The 18,232-nt window shown below is 37.1% G+C and overlaps 4 protein-coding genes across 5 annotated transcripts; 3 read left to right on the top strand and 1 right to left on the bottom strand.

Annotated features, from left to right (window-relative positions):
* The first annotated feature begins 2,949 nt into the window (after positions 1-2,949).
* On the top strand, positions 2,950-5,647 carry LOC113289606 (probable pectinesterase/pectinesterase inhibitor 51). The gene is made up of 2 exons (XM_026538916.1): positions 2,950-4,179; positions 4,792-5,647. Exons 1-2 carry the CDS (start codon positions 3,117-3,119, stop codon positions 5,475-5,477), a joined length of 1,749 nt encoding a protein of 582 aa, XP_026394701.1. The 5' UTR covers positions 2,950-3,116; the 3' UTR covers positions 5,478-5,647.
* A 1,648-nt stretch (positions 5,648-7,295) lies between these two features.
* On the bottom strand, positions 7,296-9,394 carry LOC113286261 (transport and Golgi organization 2 homolog). Its single transcript, XM_026534923.1, has 5 exons — positions 9,161-9,394; positions 8,864-9,047; positions 8,254-8,460; positions 7,814-8,011; positions 7,296-7,676 (listed from the first exon to the last, which is right to left on the bottom strand). The coding sequence occupies exons 1-5, from the start codon at positions 9,241-9,243 to the stop codon at positions 7,488-7,490; spliced, it is 861 nt and encodes a 286-aa protein (XP_026390708.1). The 5' UTR covers positions 9,244-9,394; the 3' UTR covers positions 7,296-7,487.
* A 965-nt stretch (positions 9,395-10,359) lies between these two features.
* Positions 10,360-14,503, top strand: LOC113289605. Of its 2 annotated transcripts, none has more exons than XM_026538915.1 (9): positions 10,360-10,814; positions 11,274-11,322; positions 11,404-11,482; positions 11,598-11,643; positions 11,743-11,841; positions 12,498-12,566; positions 12,649-12,946; positions 13,061-13,200; positions 13,390-14,503. In XM_026538915.1, exons 1-9 carry the CDS (start codon positions 10,419-10,421, stop codon positions 14,383-14,385), a joined length of 2,172 nt encoding a protein of 723 aa, XP_026394700.1. In that variant the 5' UTR covers positions 10,360-10,418; the 3' UTR covers positions 14,386-14,503. The 2 variants fall into 2 exon arrangements, with proteins under 2 accessions (XP_026394700.1, XP_026394699.1); XM_026538914.1 differs by having other exon boundaries at positions 11,401-11,482.
* Positions 14,504-14,852: 349 nt separating this feature from the next.
* Positions 14,853-17,705, top strand: LOC113286260 (protein RKD5-like). The gene is made up of 5 exons (XM_026534922.1): positions 14,853-15,138; positions 15,405-15,576; positions 16,232-16,481; positions 16,709-16,929; positions 17,012-17,705. The coding sequence occupies exons 3-5, from the start codon at positions 16,340-16,342 to the stop codon at positions 17,207-17,209; spliced, it is 561 nt and encodes a 186-aa protein (XP_026390707.1). The 5' UTR covers positions 14,853-15,138; positions 15,405-15,576; positions 16,232-16,339; the 3' UTR covers positions 17,210-17,705.
* The last annotated feature ends 527 nt before the right edge of the window (positions 17,706-18,232 follow it).

Below are 18,232 nucleotides of genomic sequence, written 5' to 3'. Positions count from 1 at the left end.
TTATTAACTCACAATGCCCATGTAAGAAAATATATATCTCGAGTCTGATAGCCGCGTAGCCGTGCATCCCATATCAGATGCAAGAACTTCTCTGTATGATTCCCATGGGCGCCATGTCACTTGTTCAGCAGTAAGCTTACTCAGTAAATCCCTACAACGAAAAATATCATTTGTATTCTTCGGTACATTCCATTTAGAAGATACATGCCATTTTTGTTCTGTACTCGCCTCTGGGACTTCTGGTCGACATATGCCCAGGTATTCATACCCCCAAAACTAATCCATCAAAATAATTAGCCAATTTAATAACTTAGCAACAAAATAAAAAATGAAAGGACAAATATATATCTTTAAATGAATACCTCTAATACTTGGAATGGACCACATAGTGCCTTCTGTCTCCTCCCAGATAAACGGAGTGCCACATACAATTTCGAAAACGCGGCACCACCCCAATCATACGTGGATACTACATCAAGATTTTCAAAAGCATCTAACCATCCAGCATCAATATAGGTCTTTGCATTAGAAAAGAAAAAATGTCCCAAAACATACATGAAAAAGGCAATTGCTACTCTATGAGCAAGGGTGCTATCATTTTCAGCCGCAATCAACTTGTCTTCGAAGAAATATGACCTTAAATATTTAATTGTAATTGAATTTGAAACCCACGACGGTGCTTTTGGACTGAACGTGACATCTTGGATATCCGGAAAGATATGCTCACGAACATGTTCAAATTGGTACTTCCCCGAATCATAAGGAACATCAGGCCCATCACCGATACTCAGTCCAGTCAACATGAGCCAATCTAGGGGGGTGAATCCCATCTCACCAAATGGGAAGTGAAAAGTGTTTGTTGTATCCCAAAACCGCTCAGCAATATAATCAACCATTGAATGGTTGGTTTCGCTACATTGTATGTTCAGAAAATTTTGCCATCCCGCTTTTTCAATAATATATTTAGCTCTAGGACAGTGTTGTGAAATAGTTTGATAGTGATGAATTACCGATGCCAGAGATCCACGATGTTGATACTTCAATTTTTGCTCCCCTGTAAATGTGATGTCCATAGTAGCGTGCGGTTTATCATCTTGCAGTATAGGAAACCTCCATAACCGGGGAATATCAATCTCCTTAATTTTACCAGTACTGATTAAGTTATAATCCTCTTCGGCTACAAATTTTTGTTTCTTGTTCGTCTTCATGCGACCATTGAACCGCGATGTGAATTTGTTCAACATCTATGCACACACAAGATAGATGCAATTAGACCAACCCGCGCCATTTCTTATTTTTATTAGTCCAACACCATTTATATTCCAAATACTATAAAAATCCTTAACACAAACTATATCAATTTCAAAATCTATAATTCTACGAATACAAATTAAATCGTCACCGATGCATTTTGAAAATCCTTTCAACATTCCACAACCCAATTTAATCACTTCAAGATTCCATAAAAATCACTAAAAAATCAATTCCATACATATAAATTAGCTCTTCTACATATGTAACACACAAAATGTACATAACTACAATTTTTGGCATAACCACGTGAATTGTAAAAACACATATTAATCTATATAACCCACAAATTAAGTGTTGTACATATTTGACAAAATTTCATAAAATCTTTTAGCCTAATTCACATGAACATCAAAAATAAACCAAAAAACAACTAAAATTAATCACCTCCAAATTCAATAAAAAACAATACAAATTCAATTATTTTTAACCATATTCACATATGTACAAATCATCTCTTCTACCTATATAACACACATAATCTACATGACTACCAATTTTTACGGTAGCCAAATTTTTTAAATCTATTCCACCCACAAATTAGATCTTCTATAATTATTTTAAAATTTCTTTTAACCAAATTTACATAAGCATCAAATATGGTTTTCTTCACATACATATTATTCTCTAAAATCATAAAACACACATACCCAATTATATTTAATCAATTTCATATTCATATTTGTTCTTTAAAACCCATCTTAATATAAACTAATTTTAACAAATAAAACCCTAAATAAATTATACAACAATACGGATAAAAAAAAAGAGATTAAGAAAAAAGAAACATACCTCTTTTCTAACCGGGATTCATCAAGTATCTCGTTTTTTTTTTTATTCTCTTTTCCTGCTAGTTACCGTGATGTGTTGTGTTTGTGGGCGGTAGAAACAAACAGGAGGTAAACAGGAGGTAGAAAAGAAAAGAAGAAAAGAAAAGAAGAAGACGGAGAAGATTAGGGTAAACACCAAGTGAACACGTGTGTTATACGTGGTGGTTTCTCTTTGTCCACACGTGCTCGATACGTGTGTTAATTTGGGTCCAACACTATACGTACGCCTGACAAGGGGGTGTTGATTATACGTTCGCCAGACAACGGGCGTTGATTATAAGTTCGCCAGAATGAGGCGTTGATTATAGGTCCGCCTGAATGAGGCGTTGATTATACGTCCGCCAGTGTGAGGCGTTGATTATACGTACGCCTGAGTGAGGCGTTGATTATATGTCCGCCTGAGTGAGGCGTTGATTATAAGTTCGCCCGAATGAGGCGTTGATTATACGTACGCCTGAATGAGGCGTTGATTCACCCGTCCGCCACACCAGGCGTAGATTATATCTACGTCCCTTCTCCGAGCGTTAACTATATGTACGCCCCACAACGAGCGTATTCTTTAACAACGCCCCACAACGAGCGTAAACTATATCTACGCCTCTTCGGGACGAAGATTATATGAACGCTCCACATGCAAGCGTTCATTATACATCCGCTCGACTAAAAATACTCCACTGCCTTAACGTCACACTCCAGACTACTCTCAAATTTGATCGTTTGTTTTGGTCTTTGATCTTTGGTTATGATCGTACCATTGTGGACGCTCTAAGAACCCATTTCCCATGGTCTCTATCCCATTTCATCTTCACCTATAGTGGCCACGCTTTGATTTCCCACTGCAAATCCCGTGACTCCCCCACTCAAAAATTACCCAGATTTGGCAACATCAACAACGACGTTAGACATTATCTCACAAGATCACTCACACGCACCGACTAGTATTACCCACCATTAATATCACTCACTCTCTCTCACATGCCTAGAAAACCCTTAAAACCCTTCTCATCTCCATCCTCATCATGTATTCTGAAAAAGAGAAAAATCTTACTGATTTCCATGGCTTCATTTCTCATTCTCACGATTTTCTCTCTCATCCTCTTCTTTTCATTATCACCATCCTCTGCAACTCACCGCCACCATCACTTAAAACCACCACCGTCACCACCACAACAAAATCAACTAGCCCTTTCAAAGATTGAATTATCATGCAACGCTACGAGGTATCCTGAAATCTGCAAAACCAGTCTATCACAATCTGGAAACCTTCCGCAAGATCCGAAACCAGTGGAGATCATTCAAGCTGCAATTTCTATTTCAACCCAAAATCTCAAAACTGCCCAATCAATGGTTAAGAGCATAATTGATGATTCTTTGAGCAATCCGAACCGTTCAGCAGCTGCAAACAATTGTATAGAGTTCTTGCACAATTCTGAGTATAGATTAACATCAGCCAATGATGTTTTACAAAGTGGAAGAATCAAAGATGCTAGGGCCTGGATGAGTGCTGCTTTACTTTACCAATATGATAGCTGGTCCGCTCTAAAGTACGTCAACGACAGTCAATTAGTCAACAGGACAATGTCATTTATGGATTCATTAATGGGTTTCACCAGTAATGCCCTAAGTATGGTCGTTTCATACGACTTGTTTGGTGATGAAATAGCTTCATGGAAACCACCTAAAACCGAGAGAGATGGCTTTTGGGAGAATAATAATAATAGTGGTGGTGGTGGGGTGGGTTTGAGTACAAAAGGTGGTTGCCCGTCGGATCTAACAGTAGATGTTACAGTGTGTAAAGAAGATGGAGTGGGGTGTAAATATAATAAAATTCAAGATGCTGTAGATGCTGCACCAGATAACAATGGGGAAGGGAGATTTGTGATCAAAATTAAACAAGGGAGGTACCAGGAGATTGTAAGGGTGCCACTTGAGAAGAAAAATGTTGTATTTTTAGGTGAAGGGATGGGAAAAACTGTAATTTCAGGATCTTTGAGCGTCCAACAACCGGGTCTTTCGACATACAACACAGCAACCGTCGGTAAGTATGCATATTGCACAGACATTGAATTTTTCTTGATTTTTGGTGATACACCAGTGTTATGCGTGGCGGACAGTAATTGCTCTTATATAATCTGACCGTGTTAGTAGTAAGTAGTTGCACCACCTAAAAATTGTGCACCTCTCGGGGTGAACGCGCTGATCTAAGAATTCGTAAGGTTTTACATCATAGTCGTGGGCAAGAAATTCTGTGGTTATGTATTATTTTCCTTTGTTTTATCTTGGCATGTCACATCGAGAAGCCATGTTTCGCATGTGATGCCCTTAACAATGCTTTATACTTGGTCAATGGGTTGGTGACGTTGGTCCTACATAGAAAGATGAATGTTGTTTGTCGGGCTTTTTATTTGTTTCATTTTCCTGTTGGAGGATGTTTTCTGTTTCGAGAAGAAAAACTACCAGAGTTTGAAATATACTGCGGCTTAATTATTTTGGAGTTTATTGAGTAATGGTGATTGCTTAGTATTAATAGCATTTGTGAGTCTGTGACTACAATATTGCCAATTTATTGAAGTTAAAATTCTCACTGTAAGATGCATTTTGAGATTTGGTATTATGCATTTTGAGATTTGATAGTGTATGCTTGCTGCAGGAGTCAGCGGGGATGGATTTATGGCTCGGGATATAACATTTGAAAATGCAGCTGGTGGAGAACAACACCAAGCAGTGGCATTTAGATCAGACAGTGATCTTTCCGTAATTGAAAACTGTGAATTCCTTGGCAATCAAGATACAGTATATGCTCATTCTTTACGCCAATTCTACAAATCATGTCGTATACAAGGCAATGTTGACTTCATTTTTGGTAATTCAGCTGCAATCTTTCAAGATTCGGTGATTTTAGTTTGTCCTCGCCAACGGTCACCAGAAAAGGGAGAAGACAATGCGGTAACTGCCCATGGCCGGACGGACCCAGCACAATCAACAGGTTTTGTTTTTCAGAATTGTTTGATCAATGGTACAGATGAATACATGGATTGGTACTATAAAAAGCCTAAGGTTCATAAGAACTACCTGGGTAGACCTTGGAAGGAATACTCTAGAACCGTTTTCTTAAATTGCTATTTTGGGGAGATTGTTTCCCCACAAGGGTGGATGCCTTGGACTGGAGATTTTGCTTTATCAACTCTGTATTATGGGGAGTTTGAAAACACTGGCCCTGGAGCTAATATTTCTGGCAGGGTTGGTTGGAGTAGTCAGGTTCCAGGAAATCATGTCCTTGCATACTCTGTTCAGAATTTTATTCAAGGTGACGAATGGATTCCAGGTTCAACATAGTTTATCCTAGTCTCCGGATTGCAGTTACTATGGTTCTCAAAATTACAAGATTGTAAAGTTTTGGTTTCTGTTTGAAAGGGCGAAGTAATTGCGTTCATATGGTCCATGTACTTGCATAGAAGAATAAATGAACCAATACATGAAAATCAAAATTTATTATTGCAGCTGCATCTTGACTCTACCCAATGTTCTGAAAACCGGACCAACCCGGCCGGTCAGCCCAGTGAATCGGTGACCCATTCACCTTTCCGGGCCGTTCCCACAGTGACCCAGCAAATTCCCTAAAAACCAGCTTCTATTGTGAAAACCGGGTGTCCCGGCCGCGTTGATCCGTGATTCAGCCGACCCAGTACGATTCAATGGGTCGATAATAATGAAAAAACAAAAATCTATTCAGCTAAGAATCAAAATCGCAAAGCAATTTCTTCAAATCATGATTCAACGCACACTCATATCAAGATTAATTGTAGAATGGATTGACAGAACATCCATAACAAAAGAGTTTAGAGAAGTTCTTCTTGTCTGTCTAAGAGATATAAATTCCCATTCAACAAATTGAAATTTTTATGATCTTCGATCTATTTTGACCCAAATGAAAAGATCAACAAAAGAAAATAAATGAACAACTTAAAACAGGGAGGAAAGAAACAACAAAACACATTATTTGATGATTACATTACAGACCATGAGAAGATAAAAGTTAATCTTCCAGCAAAATAAACAAAACCCTTTTATTCTCTTTTTGTTGTTGCAATTCTTTGCCCCTTTTTACATGCATACAAATCTTCAATTTCTTCGTTTCATCTAAAAAGTTGGGGGTTATATGCTTGAGATATGAAGTTGAGGTAAAAAGGACAATGGTACAGAGAGTTAGTAGTGATGGATGGAAAGAGGAGTAGGGAATAGGGATAGAGAAACTTGGGCCGACGCTTTAAACTCAGGTTAAGGTTTGAGTGGTGAAAACCGTAAATAGTTAACATTTGAGGGATAGAGAAACTTGGGCCTTTAGATTAAGTTGAATCTCTTGACAAAACTAATCAAATTATCTTATCCGTCTCGGTCCCCGTTACTTAGTCCCACCACTAGTGTGTTTGCAAGATTTATGATAAAAGACTTGACAAAAGTAGTGGACGTGTAAGAAGTTGAGCTAAATAATTTTTTATACACTTGACCTAGTGAATCCGGGTTGATTCACTGGTTGAACCACTGACTCTTGACCCGTTAAGTTTTCCGGTTCGCTGTCCGGCCGGTTTTCGGAACATTCTACCTAGCTTGACTTGTGGTTTCTAGAAGATTTTTTTTTCTCTTTCTTTCTCTCCCTTACTCAACCAGTGTAGTTAATTTCGGCCGAGATGGCCGACATACCGCCGATAATATCGGTTTCGGTGTTTCACCGAGATGCCGATATTACCGGTATTTGCCGGTATTTGGTCGATATTTCACCGGTAATCATCGAAATATCATGTCTCGATACTCGATCGATATTCACCGAAATCCGATATTGACTGCATTGTACTCAACAACTCAAAAGTTTACAAAAGTAGAAGGCCAAAACAGAAGGCCATGGTGGTTTCTGGAAGTTATTTCTTACTTCTGCTTTCTCCAAAAGAAGAAAAACCGAAGCTAATTCACTTCACTTATAGTTTACGGCAACTTAAGAAGCAAAGGGAGGAAATATACTGTGGCTTGGATTATGCAGCGGTTTGACACCAGGATTCTCTTTTAGTCCATTTTTGTATGTCCAACAACTGTTGTCGATTTCTCTTTGCGAAGATTGATAAAATAATAAATGCTTCTGGCATCGAGATTCAAGCATTACACTTCATAATACGGCACGAATTCTTTTATTGCTTTTCCTCTCTTAAGAAGAGAAACATCACAAACTAAAAATACAACAAATTTTGTCCAGAATCTGGATGATGCATGACTACAGAGAATACAACAAATATGTTACAAGAAAATTTAAACTGACCATGGAAACACCACTAGCGTTAAGAAATCATGTCTTGTTCAAGTAGTCAATGAAGAGGCAGATGGTTCGACACTGCTGTCAACTACTTTGGCTCCTTTTACATTCTCTATCTGATACTCTACTGTCTGTACCTTCCATGTCTCTTTCTCAAGATACTCTTCATAAATGCTTACATTACCAGCTGCTGTCACAGACAAAGCAGCAGTGCTTCTAGTCCCATAACGGCCCTATACATCAAAGAAGGGGTTTTAAAAATGTTCAACTTTGAGTAGTGAGCAAAATCGATAAAAAGAATACTTTATATAGTAAGCAAAACAATTTATTTTATTTTACTTCAATTTGAGCTTTAAGAGATTTATTTTACCATTGGGGTATCACATTCGACGAATATGGCACTTGCTGGGAGTTCATATTCGGGACGACGTATGCCAGGTAACCTACTTCTTTCTGCTCTAACAGTGTCCCTCATCAGTTCTTTCACCATCTCTTTCAACTGAACCTCACCACCGCGTTCACTATGTTGGTCAAGTAGTTCTTTGAAGTTTTGTCCCAAACGTTCAGTCTGAAATGAGGTTGAACAAATTGTTAGAAGATGCAACAACGGATTGAATTCTAGCACACACAACAGACTATCCAAAATGAGAACAACAATCAGTCACACATGATACTTTTCGTTCGAGAACTGCAGTATATCGACAATAGGCTCTTTGATTGGTTAACTTCCGAAAATCTGGGCCGGTTTCAGAAACAATTGTATTGATGGCATTGTAGTTTCCGGTTAAGTAAGAGGACATGTTATCTTACCTTAAACCAGGGAGAGTCTAATTGTGCATTTGAAAGCACATGTATACCAGGTGAAACCACTTGAACAGAAACACGTACTGCTTTAGGCCTGTTGGTGACATATACCATGACTTTGGAATGGATGTCTGCTAGTACCAGATTAAACCCATTATACTCATCTGCCTCCTTTATCACTTCATTAGCAAATTCCTCAGGACTTTTATCACTCTGCAATAGCAATCAGTAAAAAAAGAATCCCAAAGTAAAACCAATTAAATAGAAATAGAATGACTTGATAAACTCATGTTCGACACACAAATCAGCCTTTTCCGCACAAAAGCTAGAAAACAAAATAACCAAAAGTTGCTTTTTTCCTTTTCTGGATAATCACTGATTGAAACATGAAAGAGATACCCGAGGTCTCTATATCAAACTAGAAAGATCAAACATAGTGGGTAATGGGAATTAAACTGAAAAAATAATGCGGCAATCAGAAACTGGAATTGTCAAGTGTAACTAACAGTCTAACACCAACAATCTATTTAAATTGTAATAGCCAACAAATATATCATTCATTGAGAAATTAAAACAAACATGTACGGTGGGTTAAGTAACCAAAACAATTTCTTACCTCTAAAAATTTCATAATCAATCCTCCTCTGCTTTTCCTCTCAGGATATGGAGGAGGTTCCATGACATTAGTAAGAAACCCTAGTTTACCTTTTCTTGAACAAGCTAACCATGTCCCCCCTGCCAATTCATCTTTCCCGCCTACTATTTCATCACCTTCCCACCATGATATTGGTTTAGTAGGTCTACAATCAACAAAACAAAAACCCATTTTTATACGACCACAAAGATCCTAACACCAAAACCCCATAAACAAACCAAAGCCAAAATATGAAAAAAATAAATCAAACTGTAGTACCTGTCATGAAATTCATCTCTGTTTAACAAGAGAAGTAGTGGATAGCGTGGATGAGCTTGCCATATAAAAACCACTATACACATTGAATTGCTTGATCAATTCACAAAATCCAAAATCTAAATAAATTTACACAGTAGTGGATTTCAATTCGATGAAAGTTTCTTATTAACTCCTTAATTAACTTCAATTCCCTTGATCTAGCTATTAGAATAGTTGATTAAATCAGTTTCTCTTCTAATTTAATGGATACAAACAATGTAGTTAATATCGGATATCGATTCATCTCGGCCGGGACCGATACACTGGTACGATTTTATATTGGGGATATTATCGTTGAAATATCGGTTCTACATTTAGAGACTATAATTTTATATTAAACATTTCTCCACACATTTTCGGATAAGATATAATAGATAACATCAATTTTATCAAAAAAAAAAAAGAGTAACTTTAGTAGACTTGTTTCGAGAGCTACATGCACCTCTACTACCACCTGGAAGACTTTCTTCGCCAAAATTACCCTTAAACTTTATAGAAAACGACCAATACCGTCTCATATCAGGAAATATAGGAAAATTTCGTATCGACCGATACGGCCAATATTTGACCGAAACGGCCGATATTCGACCGATACAGCCGATATTATCGGGCAAATATCGTATCTCCGATATCCTTCTTATCGTATCGTTCTGGGCCGATATCCGAAATATCCCCGATATATCTGCCGATACGGCCGATATTGACTACATTGGATACAAACAAAGTTATCAATCCCTGGATTTCTGATTCTTTTCTTTCTTCTTTTCTTTGCTTTTTTTTTCCGGAATAATAGTAAAAAACAAAAACTGCAGTTGATATTAAACTGGCAGTGTACGTCTCCACTTGTCGCACAATCACAGCAATAAGATAGTACGATCAGTACAACAAAGAATAACCATCACTTTACTGTGGGTCCATCCAAAAATTCACCCTAATCATTAGTCGCATGATTACCTTTTTCATTTTCCTCACCAGATTTATGATCGGACAATCACGAATAAATTGAAAGATTCTGTGCGACTTAATAAATCGATTACCAGTGGAGGAGTACGGTTTTATGTTGTTCCGGTAAGTAGGGTAACGAAACACTTGCACAAACCCCAAAATATAAAATAAACAAACAAAATTACCCTGTTTTCTCTTAGAGAGAGAGAGAAGGGGGAGGCGGAGAGAGCACAACCACAAAGATAATACTATTGAATACAATCAAGAAAATCAAATGGGTAAGATAGTGGAAGAGAAGCCGAAGAAGAAGAAAGGAAGACCTTCTTTGTTAGATCTCCAAAAAAGAAAACTTCTCCAGCAACAGCAAGAACAACAAGAATTACAGAAAAGAAACCCTAATTTTTTTGGGAATATCCCCAATTCTAATTGTAATAATGGTGGTGATGAAGATGATGAGGTGGACGGTAATGGTAAAAGGAAAGAAAATAAATTGCAATTTGTTGTTAAATTACAGAATTCACAACAACATCAAAGTCCATTTTTGAATACTAATTCTTATAATTCGGAATCGAATTTATTGTTGGATGATGGGAATGGAGAGAATCCATATAAGAAAAGAAAGATCAATGATGTTGTTGGAGATGGATCTGCTCAATTTTTTGATCAAACGGTGGGTTTAATTTTCTTAAATTGGTATCTGTGGAATTGGGTATTTTTATAGATCTAGGGTTTTTGTTGAATGTTTTAATGGCGCCAAATTTATATCAGAATTTTTCATGGACACCATCGTTGTCCGAAAGAATATTTGTAGATGGATTTTGGAGATCGTATTTGACCTTTAGTCAAAATCACGTTAGATATTTCTCTTTGGTTATTTTATTTCATTTATTCTGGATTGCATTTAATCAAGATACCTAAATATTAAACTATCTTGTCTGGAGAAAAAGTTTGTATTTGTCTTATCTTTCTCTCAAATTTCCCACCTTTTTTTTTCTTCTTCTTTCTTTTACTCTGATTTATATCTGTACTTTCAGTTCTACTATTTCAAACCCGTTTTGGGTTTATTGTAAAATTACTAATCCTAGCTCAACAAGTGTTTTTAATTAATATTTTTGTATGTTTTTTGCAGGGAGAGAAACACAATTTCAACTTCAACTCAACAAGTAATACTCATCAGGGTAAGTTATTAACATCTGAAGGGATTTTTTTATTGATTGAATAATGTTTTCTGATTTTCTGTTTATGATGTTTATTAGCAGGATTATCTTTGGAATCAGGACCCACAACACCTTTACCAGACAAAAAGTTGTTGTTTTTCATCTTGGACAGGCTTCAAAAGTGTGTGTTTTAGCTTCTTCAACATTCGGCTTTACTTTTGTTTTTAGTTTTCTCACTTAATGATATGTAGGATTTTGATGTTAATGGTTTTCTTTTTCTTTCTTTTTTAATGCAGGAAAGACACTTACAGTGTATTCTCGGAACCTGTGGATCCAGAAGAGGTGCTTTGATTTTCAACAATGAATACAGTTCTTTTCTTGCAATGCTATTTGATTTCTGATTAATTTAATGAGGATTTTCTGTTCTGTTTCCTTGAACAGCTACCAGATTATTTCGAGATTATACAGCATCCAATGGATTTTGGAACTGTTAGAAAAAAGTTGGATGTCGGGGCATATGCTTCATTAGAGCAATTCGAGGTTTGTTATATACAGTTCTTATGTTCCAGTCACTGAAGCCTTTTGGTGGTTGTGAATTTTCTGTCTGAATCAGTTTCTCCTTCTTTTCATTCTTTCAGGATTGGTAGAGTTGGTTTTGCAATTCAGTGACTAGTTATTTACTTATTTAGTGTTATGATCGTCTAGGGCAGTGATTGCTATAGAATATCAGATTGTTATCTGGCTTGGCTCTATCAAAGAAAATTGTGATTTATTTGATTTAGCGATTTGTTTCTGAACAGAGAGAATTGTTGTAATCTTGTTTGAAACCAACTGTTTAGCTTGATTCCTTCTGTTCTCCTTTTCATCTGTCAGTGGCTCTCCAATGATATTGCTGCAGGTTTATGAGTAGAAAACAATCATATTTGCTGCAGCTAGATTTTGTTAGCATCTCATTGTATGTGGTGAATGTTAAATTTTATGGCTACTTCAATCCAATTGAAAGTCGTTGGTGTTGATCACCATAATTTTGTTCGGCCCTAGTTCTTTATGCGCTCAATTTTTTTTTTATGTCGTCGTTGTGTGCCCCCCTCCTTGTATTATTCGATGATGCAGGAAGCTTTTCTTTGAAGTATATACTGAGTGAGTGATACTGTTTATGGGTTTCTTGAAATTTATTTCCTCATACTTACTTGCAGAAAGATGTCTTTCTGATCTGTTCAAATGCAATGGAATATAATGCACCAGATACCATCTACTTCCGACAGGTATCACTGACATTCTACTAATTCTTGAAAGTCAATTTATGTTTTTTTTGCCCCGCGCTCAATATATGATTGTCTGTTCCAGGCAAGATCGATAAATGAGCTGGCAAAAAAGGATTTTGAGAACTTAAGGCAAGATAATACTGGTCCTGAAGCACAACCAAGAGTAGTAAGAAGAGGTAGGCCACCAAAGCATCTGAAAAAGCCTGAAATCTTTTCAGATGCAGCTCTAGCAACAGGAGTAGATAATAGCATTTTCTCAAACTCGTATAATCTAAGGAAAGGGCCTGTGTCCATTGCTAATGATACACCGGCAAAGACTCGATATAAGGAGGCTAGTTGGTCGACAGAGCGTAAGTGGGATAGAAATGATGATTTTTCAGGTTTGAAATTAAACTCATTACTGTTTATTTTGTTTGAATTTCTGTTCTTTATCTACTTTTTAGGTCTTCTGCGGCCCTGCTTCAGTTTCTAAGTTAGTTTTATTCCGTCCACAGGTACGACATTCAAGGCAATGTCAATGAAGATTGGAAAAAAACAAATCATCCTAGATGAAAATCGTCGCAACACGTATTTTCTGCAACCAGAGCCTTCAATTTTTACCATCATAGATGATGAAGAGAAACAGTTAATGAATGTAAGTGTTTTCAGCATCTTGTGTGTTTTAAGTTTTAGACTTCATAGTATGCGTACTTGGATAATTGAAGTGTCTTTTCACCTCAAATTTGATCTAGGATATTTCCCAGTGGGTGTCACAATGAGATTATAGTTCCCTGCTAATGTTTATTTCAAGGATGTGTCTTAAAAGTACATTACCCTGGATCAGGTGGGGCTTCATGTGGAGCGTGGGTATGCAGAAAGCATGGCTAAATTTGCTGCGAATCTTGGGCCTACTGCATGGAAAGTAGCTGCTAAGAAGATTTCAAGGACTCTGCCTCCAGGAACCAACTTTGGCCCTGGCTGGGTTGAAGAAAAAGAGGTTGTTCCACCACATCTACAGATGCCTCAGTCAACGTGCTCACCCCGACGGCCACCACCACATCCTCAACAACAACTGTTTTCTGTGCCGCAATTATCACCATCTGCTACTGCATCTCCAATGGAAGTGAAAGGTGCTAAATTGTTGGATAATCATGAATTTTCAGATAGGTTGAGGTCGGATATGCATCTGATCAGAAGTTTCCCTTCGTCATCTACTTCTGTCCCTTCTTCGATATTTATGAGCAAGGCACCTGAATCAATTATTGAACATCAGATGTCCACTGTGAAAGGACCTCAAACTGGGTACGATTCAATGAACAGTAGCAGCAGTTCCGGGATTAAACATCCTCACTTCCAGATTCATCAAAATCCAGCGATGCTTACTCCTGCTTTGAATGGTTTTACCGGTGGGTTCGGATATAACCCTGCCAATCAGGTGGCAAACCATTGGCAAACTGGGCACTTTGGTTCGGAGGGTTCTGCACGAATACCAGATGTACTTTCTGGAAGCAACAACTTAGCTCATTCAGTGGCTAAGAACCATTTTGAATCTGAAGAGCATAGGTTTTTAGCACCATCAGGGTCTGCTAGTCCAATGAATTTCAGTATGTCTTTATCTGGTACCCACCACAACGAGGCATCAGCAGTGTCAGGAAACACTGGAATGATCCAAATGCATCCAAATTGGAGGGGAATAGGATCATCAACGTCGGCCCTGCAACAACAGCAGAAACAAATTTCTGTTCCACCAGACTTGAACGTGATGTTCCAGTTACCGAGTTCCCCTAATCCAAACATACGAGGTGATTCACCCCAGCCGGATTTGGCATTACAACTCTGAGGTTAGATTAGTTCATTTTTGATCAAATTTTTTCTTGTAATGGCAGTTTTGTACAGATTAAATTAAATCATTTTTACCCTATTTTTTGGATAGAATAAACGAAAATCTCATTTGTAAAGAGAATTTTGTACAGTTACTTTCTGAATATTTTACTACTGATTATTACAGCGGTTTGCTGGGTTCTAAATGTGTGTTATGATTTGCTGACACTTCTCCAACATGCGGGACTGTGTCAGATCTTAATTTTTGATTTGACTAGAATGCCCTCAACTGTTTGTTCATATTCGCTGATATCGGCACTCTTGTTTAGGGGTATTATCGTGAGGAAATTTTTACTATGGTATCCACTCAATGGTGTAACCTAGGATTCTTGAGCTAGGGCTTCTGTACTCCCGAGGAAACGAAAATGTGCATATGTCCAATTTCAACCGTCGGATGAGCTTCAACCAGCTCTCTAAATAGTTTAATCTCAAGGTAATTCAGCGGGTGGAAGAATGAGGATGACATTGGCCAAGGAGGATGTCAATTTTTTGTTGTGCAAAACAAACAAATTTCTTAACTGAATCACTGCTTTTAATCATTAGACATGTTCACAATTATACCCTTTTCTCTTTGTTAATATCACCAGAACAAATCCTCTCAACTCTTTTTCTTCTTTTCTACTTCTTCTATTTACTTCTAAGAATTTCTCAGTTTCTTCAACTCCATCTTGAAATGACTCACTTGTAGTTTTCAAGAAAGTCTTAAATGAAGGTATGTTACAATCTCAATTGTCCTCTAGTTTTTGTTCTCTGATTGGTTTTTTGCTTATTTTCTTTTCACTCAACTGGAGAATTTAGATTTTCATTTGTCTACTATCTGGTTGTATGAATATTTTGTTTTTATCGGCATTTGGTTCTTTTTGAAACTTATTTTAAGCTTATCATATAAGAAGTGTTCATTTTTATGAATTTTGAGGATGGGAAAGATAAGAGTGTAAAAATTATGAGAATTTATGTTCTCAGCTTGTTCTTATGCAGAGATAATTGTAGCTCATCACCATCCACTACGCTCAAATTGTCAAGAGTTGAAGAATCGAATCTAATTGAAGGGCAAGTAACTGGACATGGGTTTCGCATTTTTGTGTTCCATGTCAATTATTCACTTGTAGTCTTGTAGCTTTCTCCATTCATACTGCACTAGTTATTTCAGGTACCCCTTTTTCTTTTACTTCTTTTTTAATTTCACTTTCATGTGTGATATAAAGTTCAAATTGATCCTGTCATCATAAACATATGCAGTTAACTTACTTTGTTTTGTTCATAAAGAATGCTTAGATCATTGTCTGGGTTAGAAGAACTCTGTTTTTATTTGATAATCAACGTTTTTGTATTATCAGAAGTTCACAAATTGTCACCATTGTATTTGCATGTGTTTACCCGAACCCTTCTTGAAGGTTTTGAAGAAGTTAGTTAAGTTGTTTCTGATATAGTTGGCTTATTTTGTTTTATTCTTAGTAAGCCTAAACCACTTTTTGGTAGAATTTGTTCTTTTGTCCTAGTTGATAATTACAAGTGCTCGTCATGCGCACGTGCATTGCACATTGGTAAACACTGTAAAGCGAAACAAGGCAAGGTTCATCTTCTAGTTAAGGTGCTGACACAATGGATGAATGGCTTGTTTGAAGCTTTGGAACATTGGCTAGATATAAAGTTAATATTGTGGCATTTCAAAATTCAAGAACAATTGATTCACTATTCGTTTTCAGTCAGATTATGTTAATATCTCCTAGCTAGCTAGATTTGATTGGCATATTCTATCTGCGGTAAAAAAAAAATCTTTACCAAATACTGTGTTTCTTTTTCAGTTACCCAAGTTACGAGCTATCCCAGCACCGGCTAATGATCTCGAAAAGGTTTTCAGCTTGAGTTGTGGAAAAGAAAACATTGAGACATCAGTACTTGGAAAAGTGGACATGGCTGAAGAAAGCAAAGATAAGTTCCATCACTCTGCTAGAGTATTAGCCATGCTTGGTCAAGATCTTAACTGTCTTCCTCATCCCATCACTGAATCAAGAATGCCGGAGAATCTTCAACAAAGTGACAAACTTGAATCAGGTTGGAAAAGTTTCCTAGTAGTTCAATCTTTTATCCATTATAACATTTAATCTCCCACTGGAATCTAAATTACTTAAATAGAACTAAAGTCAAATTTAGTTACGACACTACAAAGCATGGTTGAATTTTATATCTGATATCTTTTACGAGAGTAATTGTTGTATGTTTGGTCATTTCGTGTATTTTACAATCGTTCATCTTCTTATTGTTTGAATGCAAGACTGCAGACGCTGTAATGAAGAATAAGAAAAAGAGGGCAGCAACAGACCACATAGCCAGAATTGCTTTAGCCGATCTCGCAAAATACTTCGACCTTCCAATAGCAGAAGCTTCAAGAAATCTGAAGGTTGGACTCACTGTGCTCAAGAGGAAATGCAGGGAACTCGGTATACCTCGTTGGCCACATAGGAAAATCAAATCCCTCGACACTCTCATACGAAACCTTCAGGTGCATTTCTGTAATTGATAGCCTTGTAAATTTATATATGATGCCAAAAAATCATCGTCGACTGACATGAGAGATGCAACAGGAAGAGGCAACAAGGCAGGAGAGAGAGAACAAAGCAGCGGCAGCTATGGCTGTAACGAAGAGGCAAAAAATGCTAGAAAGAGAAAAACAAGGCATAGAGAGTAAACCATTCATGGAAATACAAAATGAGACTAAGAGATTTAGACAAGATGTTTTCAAGAGAAGACATAGAGCTAGAGTTTTTAACAAAAGATGCTAGCCATAATGGCCACATCTCCGTTTAGCTAGATGCCTTCACATTCCAGCAACAAACAAACAATAAATAATGGAATCTTGATAATAATATCAAAAACTTTTCATTTTGCTGTTAAATCTCTTTGTTTTCCACCATTTTCACTTGTAATTACGGCTTTGCTTGACTGTTTCTAGTCTGGCAAAGTCAGTTGAGCCCCAGTACATTTTAGATGCGCCATCAAGAGCTTCAACCAACTTGAGTTTTTAATCTGAACCTGTTACCATTTCTTTGGAAACCTATTATAGGGGCTCCAAGGTTTGAGTTTTGAGGGCTCCTAAAGGTTCTATTGTCCCAAAAGGGATAAAGGGGACCTAAACCATATTTAAATATACTAAAATACCCTTCATCCTCTCACCCTCTTCTTGTCCCACACCGCTCTCCATCGCTTCTTTTTGCACTAATCATGGATTATCAAAATTATTCATCGTCGATTAGGACCTCTATAAAGATTATGGGACGTACCGATGATTCTAAGAGAAACAAGAATCGTAAGAATCAACAGTTAATCCATCACGTGAATACCAAATGATGAAAATGAAGAATTGAACAATCAAGGAGTTGAAACGCCAGTTAATCAACCCGAAATGACTTTAATAAGGCAAAAATCAAAAATCCATCTTATTTCATTAGTTTTTATTGCATGAATACGTAGATTCGATTGGATTAGGGTTTTCAAAAAACTGTTTCAAGAGTGACCGTAGGTATTTGTACGGTTTGAAGTTCTTATTTTTTATAATGTAGGCATTTGTACGGTTTGAATTCTTCAAATTACCACACCGTACCATTAACTGCTACATCATTTGGTTTTTGAAAACCGTAGGTCAATTTGAAATTCCCTACCATAGGTTAAGTTTCCATACCGTATGTTCATCTGCGTCTGTGTACGGTGTGGTTTTAAAACCGTAGTGGAATCACCTAGCTTCCCCACTGTATTGGAAAATTCCACACCGTAGTGGTAACTGGTAACTGAGTAACCGTATCTGTATT

Source organism: Papaver somniferum, chromosome 6, assembly GCF_003573695.1.
Source record: "Papaver somniferum cultivar HN1 chromosome 6, ASM357369v1, whole genome shotgun sequence".
Taxonomy (NCBI): Eukaryota; Viridiplantae; Streptophyta; class Magnoliopsida; order Ranunculales; family Papaveraceae; genus Papaver; species Papaver somniferum.
Note: the sequence above shows the minus strand (reverse complement) of the source record. Positions and strands in the feature narration are given on the sequence as shown.